Raw genomic sequence first — 16,756 nt, 5'->3', positions numbered from 1 at the left:
GAAATGAACATCTAGACAGGTAATGTCGCCGGCCCAAAGTGACGGGGAACGATGGGAGGAGCGAGAATTGAACCGGGGTCTGTTGTTTGAATCACAACTCCGCACCAGGGCGGCACTGGCTCTGGTTCCCTCACGGTGGACAAATGGGACACATGTGGGGGGTCTGTGCCTCCCTGGGTCTCTGCTGAGCAGCCTCTGTCCTCGATCCACCCCTCCTGCTGAGGGACGGGCCAGAGACCAGGCCAGCGGAAGTGGGGCTGGGGAGTGGGGTGGCCACTGTCGAAGGGAAGACTGGGAAGGGTTTTCCCTTTGGCTTCTAGGTGGTTCCACATCTTTGGAATTTAGGGGATGAGGCTGCTATTCTGTGTGCAACTAGGTCACTGCCCAGGTGATTAACTGGGACGGGGGGTAAAGCAAGGGGCTTAATTAGGAGATTAACCAGGAGGAAAACCAGGTCACTGTCCTGTGCTGGATGGACAGGGTGGCTTCGGCTTCGAGCAATGGGGTGATGTGATAAACACCTGGCATGATGCTTCTTTCTCATCTGGCCCTGTGACCGAAATGTCCACCACACTTCACGGCAACAAGTGCTGACCGAGGAGGAGATGCTGCCCCTTCACAAGAAAAACTCAGGGAGGCAGAAAAGGGGGTCTATTCCTCATGCCCCTCAATCATGGGCCTCCGCTCCTGCCTCCTACACAGCATCCCAGCCTCCCCATTTGTGCACCTTACAAGGATCTTCTCTGAAGGACCTGCCACTCTTCTGGGGGGTGAGAGGGTCATGTTTCCTAGAGCTTCGCTATTTGTCCTAAAGGGGCCACTGTCAACTCAGTTAGGGGCATCCTCGGTTGAACCTGACCCTTTAGGGGGCAGCTGAGGAGGACAGAGCAAGACCCAGCCCTCACCCATGTTTGCACAGGAAGTGCCCGAGCAAGGATTGGAATCAGCGCAGACTGGCCCAGAGTCAAGGTCCTGACCCCAACATGAACAGATACAATGGCCATCTCCACAGTCACCTCCACCCCAGGTCCTGAGCGCCAGGCCCTGCCCTGGCACGCACTCACCAATGTGGTGGTCACCATTTCTTCGAACCACTTGGACTGTGCCTGGTTGTAGAGGTCCACACAGCGCATGAGGTCATCTCCTAGAGAAGGCCAACACCACCGTCACGCTGTGTCCCGTCCTTGTGGCAGCTGCCCTCTCCCCCAGCACCCCACAGCCATGCCGTTCCCCTCCCTGGGGTCATGGAGCCAATGGAATGAAAGCAGAACAAAAAGAGGGACAGCCCAGCACCACGAGAGACCAGCTTCAGAGTATCCAACTGAACCTGACTTCAGACACCAAGAATTCGGGATAGAGTTTTCTTAGTGTGAGGGGTGGGGGTAGCGGGGTTGGAAATGAGGTTACTCCTAGGACCCCCAACTCTATCATGATCCCAAGGAATGCTTCCTCTTTAAAGATGGTAGTTTCATTTCACTTTGGAGAGTCCTTTTTGGTTAAAACATGTCATAAGCAACTTGGTACTAGCTAAAGAAGAAACCTTCGCAAATTATGCCCACTTGTGTGTATATGTGTGTATGTGTGTGTACATGCAACAGGATGTTATTCTGAAACACAGAATAATGTGTCCGATGGTTTATGGCTCGTGCATGCGCAGTAACGGTATGAAAACACACACCCGAGGCTATATGCCAATTTCAGGATGGTGCTTACATTGGGAAACAGAAAGGCTGGGTGGGAGGATGTGAGCTCTTTCTCTAGCATTTTATTTCATAAGAGATCTGAAAGAAGCATAACTATTCAATCCTGATGGCTAATATATTGTTTTTTGCAATCATATGTATGTCTGAAACATTTTGTAATTAGAAAGAAAACAAACTATAAAGTAATTGCAAACATTCCTAAGGTAGCAGAACCCCAGAAGCTTGCTAAACAAAATGCAGGTCCTAGACCAGGAGTGTCAGTACGCCCTGGGGGCTTGCTAGAAATGCAGATCCACAGACGCACCGATACCTAGAGCTCACCGGAAACTGAATTTTCACAAGCTGTTCAGGGTCCACGCGCACATCACAGTTAAAGGAGTGCCCTCGAGTGCACAGTTTAGTCTAAGTGGAGCTCAGATCATCACAGGGGGTCCAGAGAGGAGGCATCGTGGTCTTTGCTCATGGCGGGAAAAACTCATGAGCCGACCAAAGCTAACTCACTTATTCTTTCAACCTAGTAATTGGAATAGGTGTAAAGTTACTCCTATAACATCACCTTGCCCATTCTACCATGAAAGTGAAAGGAAAACGTCCCCATGACCCAGCAGCTCCTGTCCGCCTGAACCACACCAGCAGCTGGGAGATGACCCTTGAGTCACAGAACCCAAATCCAGGGCTGTGTTCACTTTGCTCTTGGTCCAAGGTCAAGGACTGGGCCCTTGTTCCCAGGAAGGACTGGAACTGGAGGGGAAAATAGCTGATACTTGACTGTAAATACATGCCCACCAAGACCCCAGGCCTCATTCAGGATGCAGTTAGTATCCTGAAATTCCCAAAGCCCTATTTGGCAATCCTGATTTTGAGAACGCGTTTTGGTAACTTCTGCAACATCAGGAAATAGGGCAGGCGAAGGAGGGTGTGTCTTATCTCTGTGCAGCCCAAGGTTTGGAATGAAACCCTTCTGAACTGTGCGAGTTAAGGGATGCTGGAACCAGAGTATCTTGGCTGTCAAACCAACTCAAAGAGAAAAGTCACAGATGACTTGTAAGCCTATTTCTAAAATGCTCAACTTCACTAAAAAAAAAAAAAAAAAAAAATCTAAATTAACAACAGATATTATTTCTCACCAGAGTATGACGTCACAATTTGAATACAACCCTCTGACCCAGAAAATTCACATCTCTGTTCTCTCTACATACAGATTTACACACGGCACATTTATAATAACACAGCACTGCTGGCTTTGCCAAATACTCCAAAACAATCAAAAAGTCCTACAAAAATCAATTAGGGAAATGGCAAAATATAGTTGACACAATCATACACCTGGATATTATTCAACCATTAAAAGTCTGATGTACGTGGGTGGATAGGAAATCAAATTATATGTAATGGAACAGAGCTATCTCCAAGATATATCAATTAAAATATAACTTTAGAACATGGAGTACAATGTACCTAATGTGTATAAATTTAAATATAAATATTAAAACATTAAAAAATGAAAACACAAGGAAATATTGATGGTGATTATATTTGGCAAATTAAGGTTTTATATTATTATGTGCTGATTAAAAGTTTTTCCCAAGCAAAGATATTGATTTTGTAACATAATTTTATCTACTAACTTAATTGAATGAATTTAAATATGCTTCTCCTTGTCCTGGGTTTCCCTTCCCATTCCCAATAAGTATGTTATGGCTTCAAGTTATGGATGAAGTAATTTATCATTGTGCATTATAAAGCCTTTTTATTAAATGGTATGTTTACATTATTTTGTTGTTGACTTATTTTTATACCATCTTATTTCAAAATGTCCATATGGTGGCTGCTTCACTCTAAGGAATTGATGTACCACCAGGTTTACCAGAAGGGACCTAGAGACCACCTGATCCAAACCCTAATCCTACAGCACACATTTCAGTCCCAGAAAGCAATATGCATTGTCCTTCCATGTGGTGACACGTCTTTATTTTAAAAGAAATATTTGGTAAGTTTTTACTGGCTTTTTCCCTCCTGCTTTGGGCCTTAGCTAAATTTTACCACTAGGTGGAAGCAGAAACCAGCTCACTGGAGCATCCTTCCAGGAGAATGTGAAAATGGTTATTTCATTAAAATGTCAGCTGCTGACAGGGAAGGAGCCCATCACCACAGGTGAGCATCACTCCCTGCGGGGCTGGGGTGTGGACCCCCAGGGGCTTCACACAGTGACAGGACCCCTGGATTCCAGGGGTCATGGGGGAGTAACCACTTCCTGGTCAGAGAGCCAGGGCCTGGAGACAGCCTTGCCGCCGCTCCCCACAGCCCACCCTGTGCCCCGCACCTCCAGACATCCCATCCCCCAGGCCAGGCATCCCATCCCCCAGGCCAGGCATCCCACCCCCAGGCCTTGCCTCCCCGGGCTTCCCTGACCAGGTGAGGACTGGCGGGCACAGCCCCGCACTCACCAGCCTGCGTGGACTTCCTCCGAGCCTTCTTGATGTCCTCCTCCGTCTTGTTGCTCAGCTTGATCTCCAGCTGCTGGGTCTTCATCTCCAGGTCTCTCTGCCGTTCCGTGAGGGCTTTTCGGGCCTGAGGGCCAAGGACATGGGATGGCCGTTCACAGGCCTGGACCGGGAGGGCCCCATGGGCCATGGGGCCGGCCACCCCTTTCCTGGGTTAGAGTCTTTCCTCGGCCCTGCTTTTGTGGCTCTGAAAGGCTAAGCAGGGAGACCAGCGTGGCTCAGCTGGTCAGCTCCGTGCAGAGGCTGCCACGCCTCTTCTCTCCCTGTCTCTCAGCCCAATCCTGACCTGCCCGCAGCAAGCCTTGCAGACCAGGGTTCCACTGGAGCACGTGCACATATAGGCAGTCCTAAAATCACCGCCTGGACGGGGGGCGGGAGGAAGCACAAGGCTATCCATGTCACCCCTGGCAGTGCTTAGCAGATGGCAGCACCAGCCACCCCACTCTGGGGCAGGACGGGTCCTTTGGTGGCGGCAGCCGGCAGTCTCGGGTGCCTGTAGCCGTGCGCTCCTCCTTCTCCAGCCCCCTAAGTCACTGCGGTCAGCCCCCAGGGAGAGTCCTCTTTCCCCCCAGTGCTGGCCATCAGCAGCTCCCACCTAGCTCAGACCTCACAGAATTTGGGGGAGGGTTGATCCACTCATGAGAGAACTTGCCAGGTGAAGCCCTGACAAAGGGGCATGTGCAGACCAGAAGCACGGCCAGACTCTGCGTCCCACATCTCGGGCGCCTGCTGGAGTCCCTACGTGTCCCACTGCGGGTGAGCCGCTCCTGCTTCCACCGGCCCTCTGGGTGGTGATCGGAGCACCACAGGGGCACCAGCGTGGGCTGGCATCCCCCACCCATGGAGCTCATGCTGCTCACAGTCTCCCAGGACCCCAGCCCCCACCCGCCCAGGTCCGGAGCCCTCACCTTCTCCACGGCAGCGTAGCGGCTGGCGAGCTGCTTCCGGAGGTCGGCAATGTGGTGGTCACACTTCTTCAGGTCTTTCTTGAAGTTCTCACGGAAGTTCATGAGGGGCTTCTCCACCTCGCTGTGCAGCTGTTGGGGAGAGTGAGGAGGACGTCCTCAGGAGCCCAGGCCTTCAGCAGCAAGCAGGTGAGGAGGCAGGGCACGCTCCTGCCCCTGGGGTGAGGGTGGGACCTGGCAGCGGCCTGGCTCCTCTGACAGGAAGGGTACAATCAAGCGGCCCCTTCTCAGGTCGAGGTTCAGGAAGCTGCCTCAGCTGGCCAGGCCCCAGTATCCATGTGGATGGACGGGCAGGTTAGAGTCTGGAACTTTCTAGTCCCTTACTGGCTCCTCCTTTCACCTCTAAGCTCCCACAGGGCTCTTACTTTCCAAACTGGGGAAAGAAATCCAGCCACCATCTCTGGCCCCAGGCACTTATCACCTGCATGGATGACATTTAATTTAGGTGATTGCAGGTCAGTTCTACTGACTGAAACATCTGCTGTGTGCCAGGTGCTACGAAGGTGATCTGCACATGGTCAAAGCTTGAGGAGTTGAGTCTGCCTGGGGCCGGTGCAGACTCCCAGGCCCCTCGTGTGCCCAGGGCCCAGAGAGGGCTCGCTGGCCTCACTGGTCTGCATGTGACTGGTTCCTCTCCCAGCCACTTGTAGTCCCAAAGCCAGAAAGAGATTTATGCTCTGAGAGGAGTGGGTGGTGTTTTCCAAGCATTTTCCTTTGTTTTATTCCTTCTCTCTTTCCTTTTCCTTTTGGAAAGAGCCTCTTAGTGCTCCACTGAACCCCTGATTGGGCTCCTAGAGCCCCCACCAGTGTCAGTCACCTAGGCCCTCCTGACTTGGCTTTCCAGGGCCCCTGGGCAGCCACCTGCCTCAGAAGCGCCTCTGGAAAGCACAGCTGAACTTCCCTGGTGGGTGACCCCTCCTCCATGCACCGCCCCCACCACCACCTCTCTGGCATTCTGTGACTTCTCGGTTCCTCCTCACCAGGCTCTTGTTACATGATCTTTTTCTCTGGCGACCTGGAGGACTTATCTGTTCCTAGTTCTACACAACCAATTGCACGTGACTGTGAGTGCCAAGGGGGCAGGAGCCTTGCTGGCTTGGCCGCTATTGTGTCCACATTTGGCCGGAGCTGGTGCTTTCACTACTTGGGGGAATGATCCTCAGTGCCCCATGGCCTGGGTGATGAAACACCGGCTTTGTTGTTGGACGACCTTCAAAGGTTAACAGGGACCAGGCCACCCAAACGCCCTCCTCATCCGATGTTAGTTGCAATTGTCCGCTATTGTTTTTTGAATCTGTGCAAATTTCCTTGTACCTGGTGGCAATTTGCAAGATGCTACAAACCCGAAAGCTATGGAGGACACGCAAAGCCCTTTCCTGCGTGGATCAGGGGTCTGCTGGGGAGCAGGGGCTGCCTAACTTGGTGACCAAGGGGACCTGCTCCTGACTGGGGGTCTGTGGGGGTGAACTCAGCCTATGGCTCAGTCACTCTGGGGTCTCCCTATGAGGAGCTGGAAAGAGAGTTGATTTCTAGACTTCGCTGTGCCCACGAGTGACCTGGAGGGGATTTTCAACACTCAGGATTCCTGGGCCCCAGCCCCAGGCTCTGTCCGCCCAGCAAAGCGCTTCCCCCAAATTCCAAATGACATTCTGTGAGCACAAGGCTGCCGGCTTTCAGAGGTGACTCAGGCCCAGGCATTCTCCCTCTATATTTTAAAAGACAAAATTTTTCTCTAAGAAAAAGTTGGCTGGGTATCTTTTTATACTCATTTTAAACTGTCAAGCATCTTTGTTCAGCTGGGAGTCACAAGTCCTCAGAAGCCTGTCCTTGTGAACTCCGGAGCTAGCCCGCCTCAGATGGGACAGGCTGTTGGATCTCCTCCGTTTGCCTGCTTGGGACGCCTCACTCGCCGCCTCCTGCCCTCTCCACCCCACACTGGAGACAGTGAGAGACACCTCAAGATGTAAAAAATATCAAACCCGCTCTTGTCTAGTGTTTTTCAAAAGGCGGGCAGCTAAGAGTGGTGCCAATTCATTTGGTGGGTCAGGGCCAGCTCTGTGATGGAAATGCACCAGACGAGAGGGAAACGTAAAATGCACTTCAGGCAGAGAGACAAGTCCTGCTTCGTAAAGCGTGTGCGGTGGCTATGGAGGCGGGTGCATATCTGCGTGTGGATATCGGGTGTGGATTCCTGCGTGTTGTGGGGGGCATGTAAAATGTATTACTGCAGGTCACCGTCAAACAAGTTGCAAATGAAAAAAACAAAAATGGGAGCTCAGAGACACAAAGTCCCTTGCCCATGGCCAGAAAGCCGGGTGGTCACGGCACTGACTTCCTCCCAGGCCTCCCGGCTCCGGCTCTGTGCCACAGTCTTCTGACTGAATGCATGGCCTCTCCTCACATGATCAGATTTTCTCCCATCACAGGGCATTTTCCCGTTCTCCCTCCTGCAGCAGAGCCGGGTGGGACCTGCTTTGTAGGGCAGCGCGGTCATTTCTTCCCACCTGTTGCTGGTGACAATGGCTGGAGTGCGCAGAGAGAGAAGCCTGAGAGGCTGCCTCAGCAAAACTGCGTTTCTTAAGCGCTCTGACTCCTGACACAGAACAGGGGGATTTAAATGGTCCTTTCGGGGCAGAGGTTAACATGGGTTTGGGGCATGCAGAGCCCTCTCCTCCATGGCAAACAACAACTCCTGGGGGCCCCGTTCTTTTTCAAGAATAAGCTACCACCCCTGGGCTGCCACTGCCACCAATCGCCTAAGGCCGCCGGCACTGAGGGCAGGCTGGAAGCAGCAAGGTCCTCAGAGAAAAACCTGTTTCTTGTCAGCATTCTTCCCAACCTAAGCTCTCCATTAGCAACTTCCTGCGCCACCCTGGAGGGCCCCTCAGAGGGGGCGGAGTGCCCCTAGGACCGGCGGTTTGTGCTAAATGCCATCAGTCGGCCTGGAGAAACGGTGGTCTGGGGGCCACATATCCCTTCACCCCGTCCTCTCTGCCGCTCCTCCAGGAGCTGAGCCCTCTCAGCTGCGTGACAGCGCTGTGGGGCCACCTCCAGCCCTTCTCGCGTGCGGGACGGAGATGCTGGCTTGCAGGGTGGTTGGTAACACTGAGCGAGATGAGCTACGCCCTGCTCGTAGCCATCTTTTCTTGTACTGTTTGGTCGCTGGCCCTGGTTCCTGACTCCCTTGGGACTTGCTGGGGGATGGAGCCTCTTTTGTTCTAATGAGGGGACTCTTGGTGGGCTCCTGAGTCGCTTCAGCACAAAACCCAAGTCCTGGTTAGAAGCTCAGAACTTTCAGCCCTGCTCCCAGCCTCTGGGGAGGGGAGACAGGCTGGAGAGTAATCTAATCATCGATCGTGACTGTGTGGTGATGCCGCCATAAAAATCCCTAAACTACCACGTCCAGAGAGCTTCCGGGTCGGCAAACACGCCTGTGGGCCGAGAGGGTGACGCACCCCGGCTCCACAGGGACGGAAGCTCGGGCTCAGGGCCCTTCCAGACCTTGCCCTCTGTCCCTCTTCACCTGGCTGTTCCCCTGTACCACCCGTCACCTCCTTCCATATGTAATAACCTGGTAAACCTAAGTAAGTGTTTCCCTGAGTCCTGTGAGTGGTTCAAGCAAATGATCAAACCTGAGGAGGGTGTTGTGAGAAGCCCCTGATTTGCAAGCAAGTCAGCAGAAGTGTGGGTAACCTGGGGACCCACAGCTTGCAACTGGCAGCCTTGCGGGGCTGAGCCCTTTCCCTGCGGGACCTGACGCTGCCTCCAGGTAGTGCGTGTCAGAGCTGAGTTACATCATTGCACACCCGTTGGTGTCAGAGCTGGCCGCTGTGGGGAGAACCACAGTGTGAGGAGCAGTAGTAGTAAAGGAAAATAGTAGAGAAAAAGGAAAACAGAGCATCAGAGAATGAACGTTTTGTCACCCGAGTACTCTATGAACAGCCCAGCACCGGGTCCTGCTGATGGGAAGTAAATGCCACCAGGACTCCGGGGCCCCAGCAGGAGCCCTTTCAGAAGCTCAGGAGCTCCCAGCCCCGCTCAGCACAGCAGCAGCCTTTCCATTCATCACACCCGTCAGAGGAGGTTTCTGTCCTGAGAGAACAGAGCTGCGGGGGGCTAGGCTAGAAGGGAGACCTGGAGGGAACTCGGCCCATGGTCTGCAGCCTAAAAAGAGCACGTGGCTTTGTATGCAGGGCAGCAGAGCGCCTGGCCCGCCGAGGCCCTCCTTTCGCGGAGCTGGAGCGGCAGTTCCCTCTCGGTGTGCTTGGCGCAGGCGGTTAGCATGCTGTCACGAGCCGGGAATTCTCACTCACATCTGGGTGCCCACTCAGCCCCTCTGGGCACTGATATCCTTGGGCAGCGAGGACCTGGCGCAGCCCTGTTCCTCCTCCTCCCCCAGCGCTTCAGAAAGCTCCTTCCCGTGTCTCAGCCATCGGGGTCCGTCCCTTCGCCCTCTGTGTGCAGGCAACCAGCATGAGAGGGGGTGGGGAGGCCGGGCACAAAGCTGACTCCTGTCCTCCGGCAGCACACATCCCAGGGGGACCCCAAAGCCCAGAACTGCCACTGTTCGGGGACAGCGCCAGAAAAGAGACAGGACCCATGAGCTGTGATGCAGGAGCCCCGGGAAGCAGCAGCCATCGCTGGGGGTGGCACCTTCTAGTAGTAAAGGAGGTAGTGTGTCCCCTCATTTCAAAGTGGGGGCTCAGAGAGGTTAAGCACTTGGTCCGAGTGGCCTCTCAGGCTGTCGTGTCTGCCTGGAGGAAGAGTGTGGACCCCAGGAGGCCAAGGTCACTGGCAATGGTGCCCGTCCAGGATCCCTCCCTTTAAGAGGTAAGCATGCCAGCAGGTAGCCACACACACACACCCGCCTGTCATGCACACCTGAGTGTGAACTGTTGCACTTAGACTCTTGCTTTCTTTCTCCACTGAAAAGGGGCTAAGAGCCTGAGAGGGAGTCTGGAGGTACGAGCCAGCGAGGGGGGAAGAGAGGGTCATTTGGAAATGGAGAAGTCCTGAGAGAAGGGAGGCCTGGGGAGAGGGGGTTGAGGAGACCGTCAGAGGGTCCACTCATTTACTACTTCGGAAAACAGTGACCGTGCATCTCCCGTGTGCCAGGCGCAGCCCTGAGTACCGGGCGCAGAGTGAACAGAACAGAAACATCACGGTCCTCTGGGTCACGGCGCTCAGTGTGCAGCTCCCAGGACAGAAGGCACAGTTACCTGGTCTGAAATTGCCTTACAAAAACCAACAAAACAAAACAAAGCAGAAGTCTCTCTTTGGCCTAGTGCGGTCTCTCCAGACACTAAGAAGAGGTAGAAAATGCTAATGCAGTCTTCTGAGAGCCCAGCAGGGCTCCCCCCTTCATGGGTTCACCTGAGGAGCCGAGGGGGTCTACCCTCTCCTCACAGAGGTACACTGGGGGGCTCACACTGGCTCGAAGAGCTAAATCTGTAGGGATTTTATGAGCTGGTTGTTAAAGACAGCCAGTATTAAAAATTAAATGATCTAGCCCTGGTCGGGTGACTCGGTTGGAGCGTCATCCTGTACATGAAAAAGCTGCAGGTTCAATTCCCGGTCAGGGCACATACGTGGGTTGCAGGTTTGATCCCTGGTTGGTGTGTGTATGGGAGGCAACCAATTGATGTTTCTCTTACATCCATGTTTCTCTGTTTCTCTCTCTCTCTCCCTTTCTCTCTCTCTAAAATCAATAAATATATCCTTGAGTGAAGGTTAAAAAGAAATTAAATGATCTACATTTAAAATTAATAAGTTATATTAAAAACGAGGGCCCTACATACTCCGCATGCATCACTTCCTAACTACCCTTGATGGAGACTTCTCGTTACTGACACTATTGTACTGTATGGGGGACACACTGCCCAATGGGGTGTCACTGTGAACCTCTTCCCGGCTCTTGAAACTCACATCACAGGATCTGGTCAACCCTGCATGGGAGAGACCGCTGGAGACACCTCAGCAGCGCACCTCCCTGTGAGACCAGCCCTGAGAGGCCGCGGGAAGGGGTTACCTTGGCAGAGAACTTGAGATGAACTTCGGCCTCGTCGGCAAGGCTCTTCTTCACCTGCGCCCACGCCTCTCCCAGGGAGCTGCAACATGAAGCAGACTGTCAGACTTGGGGACAGGGACAGCGTCTGAGGACCCGAGTCGTGGGGAAGCACAGCGCCCAGAGGCTGCGGGCTTGGGTGAGACAGAGGCCAGGCACAAAACACCTGAGCACTGCGTTTCCATCCCCAGCCGAGGGGAGGAGCTGAGAGAACGGACTGTGGCAAACGGGGGGAACCCAGAGAACAGGGGGCGGGGAGATGCAAGGACGGTGGGGTGCAGCAGCAGGGAGGGCCTCCAGAGCTGGCGATGGCCCCCCGTGCCTGCCCTTCACCCCTCCCAGTTTGCTGGCGGGGCACAAGCACCTGCTGGCAAGTCACAGAGGGAGGACAGATGCCCTCTCAGGGCATAGCCCTTCTCACGCGGAAGGTGCCACACAGCCCTGCTGGCAGGCAAACCTCCGGCAGCCTGGCTTCCAGGAGGCGCAAAGGAGGACCATCTGGGTTAGGGACCTCCTGGGGACGCCCGTGTGGCAGGACAGGCTCTCCCCCATCGTCAGCAGGCATGTGGTCCTCGTTGGTACCAGTTCTGGACTGTGAGCCCTCGTGCTGCAGACAGCTTTCCTAGGGAATGGCAGATCCTCTTTGCTAAATCACTTTCCACTCCAAGACGCTTCAAGTAGGAGCAATCTCCTGAGTCCCCAAGCCTGGAATGCAGGCCCCCGGGCTACATGATCATTATTTGAAACTCTTTAACCTCATCAACCTTCCAAATGACCCCCTGAGACCTTGCCCGAGACCTCTATACCCAGCCGGCAAGCCCTGGCTGAATGTGCAGTTGACTTCATTTCATCAAAAAGCCACTTCCCCCAGAGAATTCATTCAACTCGAGTGGAAAAGCTGATTAAAAGAGAGCATGCTGAGAGGTTTCTGCATTTCGAGCGGAGAAGCCAGCAGCTCTGAGAATTACCCGGCAGAACAGAACGGCCGCTCCAATCACAGCCCAGGCCTGTCTGGTTGTGGTGCTAGCTCAGGCTGTGGTGGGCATTTATGGGAAATGGCTGACTCATTTTATCTAGAGCCTGGAGGCAAAGGAAGGTCCCCTAGGGTGATCCCAGCTACGGAGCCCACCAGAGAGGAGATGGAGTGAGAAATGGGGCCGCCCAGGCTGTTGACATTTCTCTGGGACTCAGGGTCTGAGCTCCAGGGAGCTCTCCTGGGGCAGCTCTGGGTGGCCTGGCATCTCACCTGCTCTGGGAGGGAGGCAGCCAGCCGTCCAGGGCAGGGCGAGGAGGGGGCGGAAGCAGACGCGGTCGTCAGATAGACATGGGAAAGCAATCCAGGTCCAGAAACAGACTCACAGGTGTGGGGGAATTGATGTGCAACACGAATGCCAAGTTATCTCAACAGAGGACAGTCTTCTAACAAACTGTGCAGACACAACTGTATATCCATAGGGGAGAAAAGGCATCTTGACCCTGACCTCATGCCATACATATGGATTATCTCAAGATGGATCACGGACCTCACGTGGAAGCCAACACTGTGCACAGCAACAGAAGCAGCACACAGTTTCCGGATCAGAACGACCAGTCCGTGTCCCCACCTCCAGGCCAGTTATTCACAGGTGGGAGGATGCCACTCTATACATTCGATTGGTCTGTCTCAGCCCTGACTGGTGTGCTCAGTGGGTTGAGCATTGTCCCACAAAGCAAAAGGATGATAGTTCGATTCCCAGTCTGGGCACATGCCTGGGTTGCAGCCCAGTCTCCGGTTGGGATGCGTACGAGAGGCAACCAATCAATGTTTCTCTCTCACGCGGATGTTTCTCTCCCTTTCTTTCTCCCACACTTCTCCTCTCTCTAAAAACATAATAAATTGCTTTGTTTGAGCTAAATCCAATATTCCACTCCCCACTGGGGCCACTTTACAATTTAGAATAAAGTAATTTAGGAGTTTTCTCATTTGAAGGGAAATCTTTCAGCTGATAAGAAGTTAATAAAAAAATAAAATCTGAGATATACTTCTGTTTCAACATACAGTCCGAGGCATGACAAATCAAAGTGCACGATACTGCCACAATTATCAACCAGAGAAGACGCAAATTCCATTTCCTTTCCACACAGGAGAGAAATACTGAAGGCAGAATGAATAACCTGATTCTGTTTAGTTACCAATGCGCACATATCCTGTGGAATCTAATTTGGATGCAACATTCAAGTCGCAAAAGCAGCTCAAGTCTCCCCATCGGCCCCTTCCTAGGCTGCCCCAAATTTCTAGGCTCCAGCATTGCACTTCGAAAGTTTCAAGCAGACTGGGCTAATGTCCAAAGCTGTGTGTAAATGCAAAACAGTGTCACTGCACACTGTGAATCGGGGCCCACGAGTTCATCCTCCCCCCAATAACGCTGCTGGAAGCAGCGTGTGCATAGGGATAGTGTGTCTGTGTGTGGTTAGTGTGTGTGTGGGGTTAGTATGTGTGAATGAGGTTAGTGTGTGTGAGCATGGGGTTAGTGTGTGTGTGTGCAGTGGCAATGGGGCATGTGCTCATGCCCATGCTGGAGGCGAGTGGTGTTGATGCACGTATGTGAGCATGTGTTGTCTCCCCTGCTTGCAGGTGCATGTGTGTACAGCATGGTGGTGCAGGCCTGACTCGCTCAGCTGGGAGCATATGCTGTGCATGTTGGCTGGACGCAGTGTCCTTGGCAGCAGCCCAGGCCAAGGAGGTGGAAGCGGGAAGATTCCGGGGCAGCACTGTAGTCCCAGCGCATGGAGAGGCCTAGAAAAGCCCCCTGTCCTGGCCAGTAGGGCAATTCCTATGTGCTCCTCCTTCCTGCCCTCATCTCAGTCCCAGTGCACAGAGCAGAAGGGGCGGCAGTGACCTCATTTGTGTCTGTGGAGAGACACTGGCCTGCAGGGCCGCCCTGTGGCCTGAGGCCGGTGGGCTGGGGAAAACCGTGGGAAGGTGGGGTGCTGGCTGCACAGTGAGCCCACGCAGAGGCCTTAATCAAAGCCACATTCAGCTGGCAAATCCCTGTCCCCTAAGGGGTTTCAAGCCATGTGGGCAGATCTGGGCTTGTTTATATCACAGCTCCCTGACAGCTACAGCCACCCCAGGACAGACAGAGTGCCTACCTTCCTCTCAGGGGAGGTTCAGACACTGCCCTGGAGGGAGGCAGGGACCTCAGGGCCCTTTCAACTCTAACTTCCTGAGTCTTTGTTTTTATTATTGAGGTGAAATACCCATGACATAAATAAAAAGCATTTTAATGGGAACGATCCAGCAGCATTTAGTACGTTCACCATGTTTTGCAACCACCAGCTCTACCTAGCTCCGCACCGTTTTTATCACCCTGCTGTGGACAGAATGTGTTCCCCTAAATTCCTATGTTGAAGCCCTAACCCCCAGGGCGACTGTTAGCTGGAGATGGGCCCCTTACAACAGAAACTGAGGTTACATGGGATCCTAAGGGAGCGGCCCTGATGCAACAGGATTCGAGCCCTTGTAAGAGGAGACACTGAAGAACTCGCTCTCTCTCCTTACTGGGAAAGTCCACAGCAGGAAGGCGGACACCTGCAAAGAAGAGGAGCACTCTCGCCAGACACCAGCCCTGCTGGCACCTTGTCGTTGGACTCGCAGCCTCCAGGACTGTGACAAATTCAAGTTGTTTTTCAAGCCACCCAGTCTATCATTTTCCACTGCAGCAGCCCAGCCAGATGTACACACTGCCCCCCGCCCCTGAAGATACCTCATGCCCATTAAGCAGTTGCTCCCCATCCCTCTGCCCCCCCAAACCCAGGCAACCACTGATCTTCATTCTGTCTCTAGGAATCCACCTGTCTGCATACCTCACATAAATGGGATGACATAACATGCAACCTCTGAGTCTTGCTTCTTTCACTTTGTCCGCATAGTAGCATGGCTCAGCACTCATTTCTGTTTATGGCTGAATAATATTCCATCAGAGCTCCAATAAGGACACATCATAATTTGTTTATCCTCTCATTCTTTGACAGACATTTGGGTTGCTTCTACCTGTTGGCTATTGTGACGCATGCTGCTATGACCGTTCCTGTACATGTATTTGTTTGAGTACCTGTTTTCAATTCTTTTGGGTATAAACCCATGAGTGGAACTTCTGGGTCACATAGTAATTCTAGGTTTAGTTTTTCTGCAGCACTGTCAAGCTGTTTTCTACAGAGGCTATACCATTTTACATTCCCACCAGCAGGCTGAAACGCTTTGTTAACAAGACAGAGCAGAGAAGGCCCCGGTCTTCCTTCTGCTATGGATCCTTCTGTGGCTGGGAGGGTGAGTCCCACCCGAGGAGGTCTGGACTGTTGCAGCTCGAAGGGGAGGGAAGCCTGGGCCTCGGGTCCATAGGAGGGAATTCTAAACAAGGGTCCAGGTGTGGAATCCTCTTGCACCCAGTTTCCCACCAGTCTGCAGTCAGAGCAAGGGAAGCAGGAGTGGGCATCTGGGGGTGGTGCCCAGCTACCAGGGGACAGGGTAGAGGGGGTCCTGACATATTCCAGCATATGGCAAGAGGCCCTTGGCCAGGAGAGAGAAAACAACGTGGAAGTGCTAACCCTGAGCACGCGTGCCCACAGCTGGAGTCATGGCCGCCCACCATGACCCAGGCCTATGGAGACTTCCCATCTGATGGGCCCATGGCAGTGATCGGTGATGGGTGAAAAGGGGTCCCAGTTCCCATCACTGTTGTCCCACTCACCCTTCCTCCTGTGCGGCCAAGGAGCTCTGAGAGAGCTTAGCTAAGTTCTTTGCGTATTCTTCTTCAATCTTTATCCTGCAAAGGAAGAAACCGCACATGTCAGCTCTCCAGTGCCAGACCGTGGGCCCGACCTGCAGCCCCGCTGCTTGGTAACTGGCTAAGGAGCCCATCAGACCATAAGCCCTGAGAGTACATGGCTCTGGTCTGTCTGTCTGACACATAGTAGGTGCTCAGGGGACATCAGTTGAATAAATTAACAAATGAAATAGTCTGAACCTCCTCATCTGCAAAACGGGCTGTTCCCAGCAGTCTCCCCAGGTTGTGAAGATGAAAAGGAGTCATGGGCACAGCTCCTAACACAGGGTTGGACCCCGGGGGACCCTTAAGTGAATGAATGTTACTTGTGACAGGCCACAGGGATGCCCCATTCTGTCCTCTCCCTTCCAGCCCCAGAGCTCTGGCTTCAGACCCTCCAAGGCGGCACTGGCCCTGCGGAAACAGAACTGCTTCTTTCCATCTCCCAGCCCCCACGGGCTAGAACTGACAAGCCTGCGGGGCACTAGCATTTCCATGGAAACCAGGCAGTGCCCAGAGCCGGCCGATGCTACTTCCCCAGAGAGGGAAGCTGCCTTGAACGTCGCTCACGGTGAGAAGGCAGGCCCCTGACACACTTCCAAGGCAGCTCCCCGGGGGGTGCTCTGTATTATCCGGCGCAGCAGCGGCCAATGTGTTGTCAGGGGTCTTCCGCCCCTGGGCCACCACTCGGCAAATGGGAAACCCCCAGAGATGC

At 53.4% G+C, this 16,756-nt stretch overlaps 1 protein-coding gene across 4 annotated transcripts in view; it reads right to left on the bottom strand.

Moving 5' to 3' along the window:
- The window catches only part of GAS7 (growth arrest specific 7), a 207,164-nt gene that overhangs the window by 2,661 nt on the left and 187,747 nt on the right, over window positions 1–16,756 (bottom strand). For all 4 annotated transcript variants that reach the window (XM_090291149.1, XM_090291150.1, XM_090291152.1 and 1 more), the window contains exons 8-12: window positions 15,967–16,041; window positions 11,201–11,279; window positions 5,116–5,244; window positions 4,151–4,274; window positions 1,065–1,144 (exon numbers count right to left, since the gene is read on the bottom strand). In XM_090291149.1, coding sequence (XP_090147275.1) covers window positions 1,065–1,144; window positions 4,151–4,274; window positions 5,116–5,244; window positions 11,201–11,279; window positions 15,967–16,041 — 487 coding nt within the window. The remainder of the gene's footprint in view (window positions 1–1,064; window positions 1,145–4,150; window positions 4,275–5,115; window positions 5,245–11,200; window positions 11,280–15,966; window positions 16,042–16,756) is intronic.

Source organism: Furipterus horrens, unplaced genomic scaffold (assembly GCF_987537825.1).
Source record: "Furipterus horrens unplaced genomic scaffold, mFurHor1.1.pri manual_scaffold_11, whole genome shotgun sequence".
NCBI lineage: Eukaryota > Metazoa > Chordata > Mammalia > Chiroptera > Furipteridae > Furipterus > Furipterus horrens.
The sequence above is the reverse complement of the archived record's forward strand: the minus strand, read 5'-3'. Positions and strand labels throughout refer to the sequence as shown.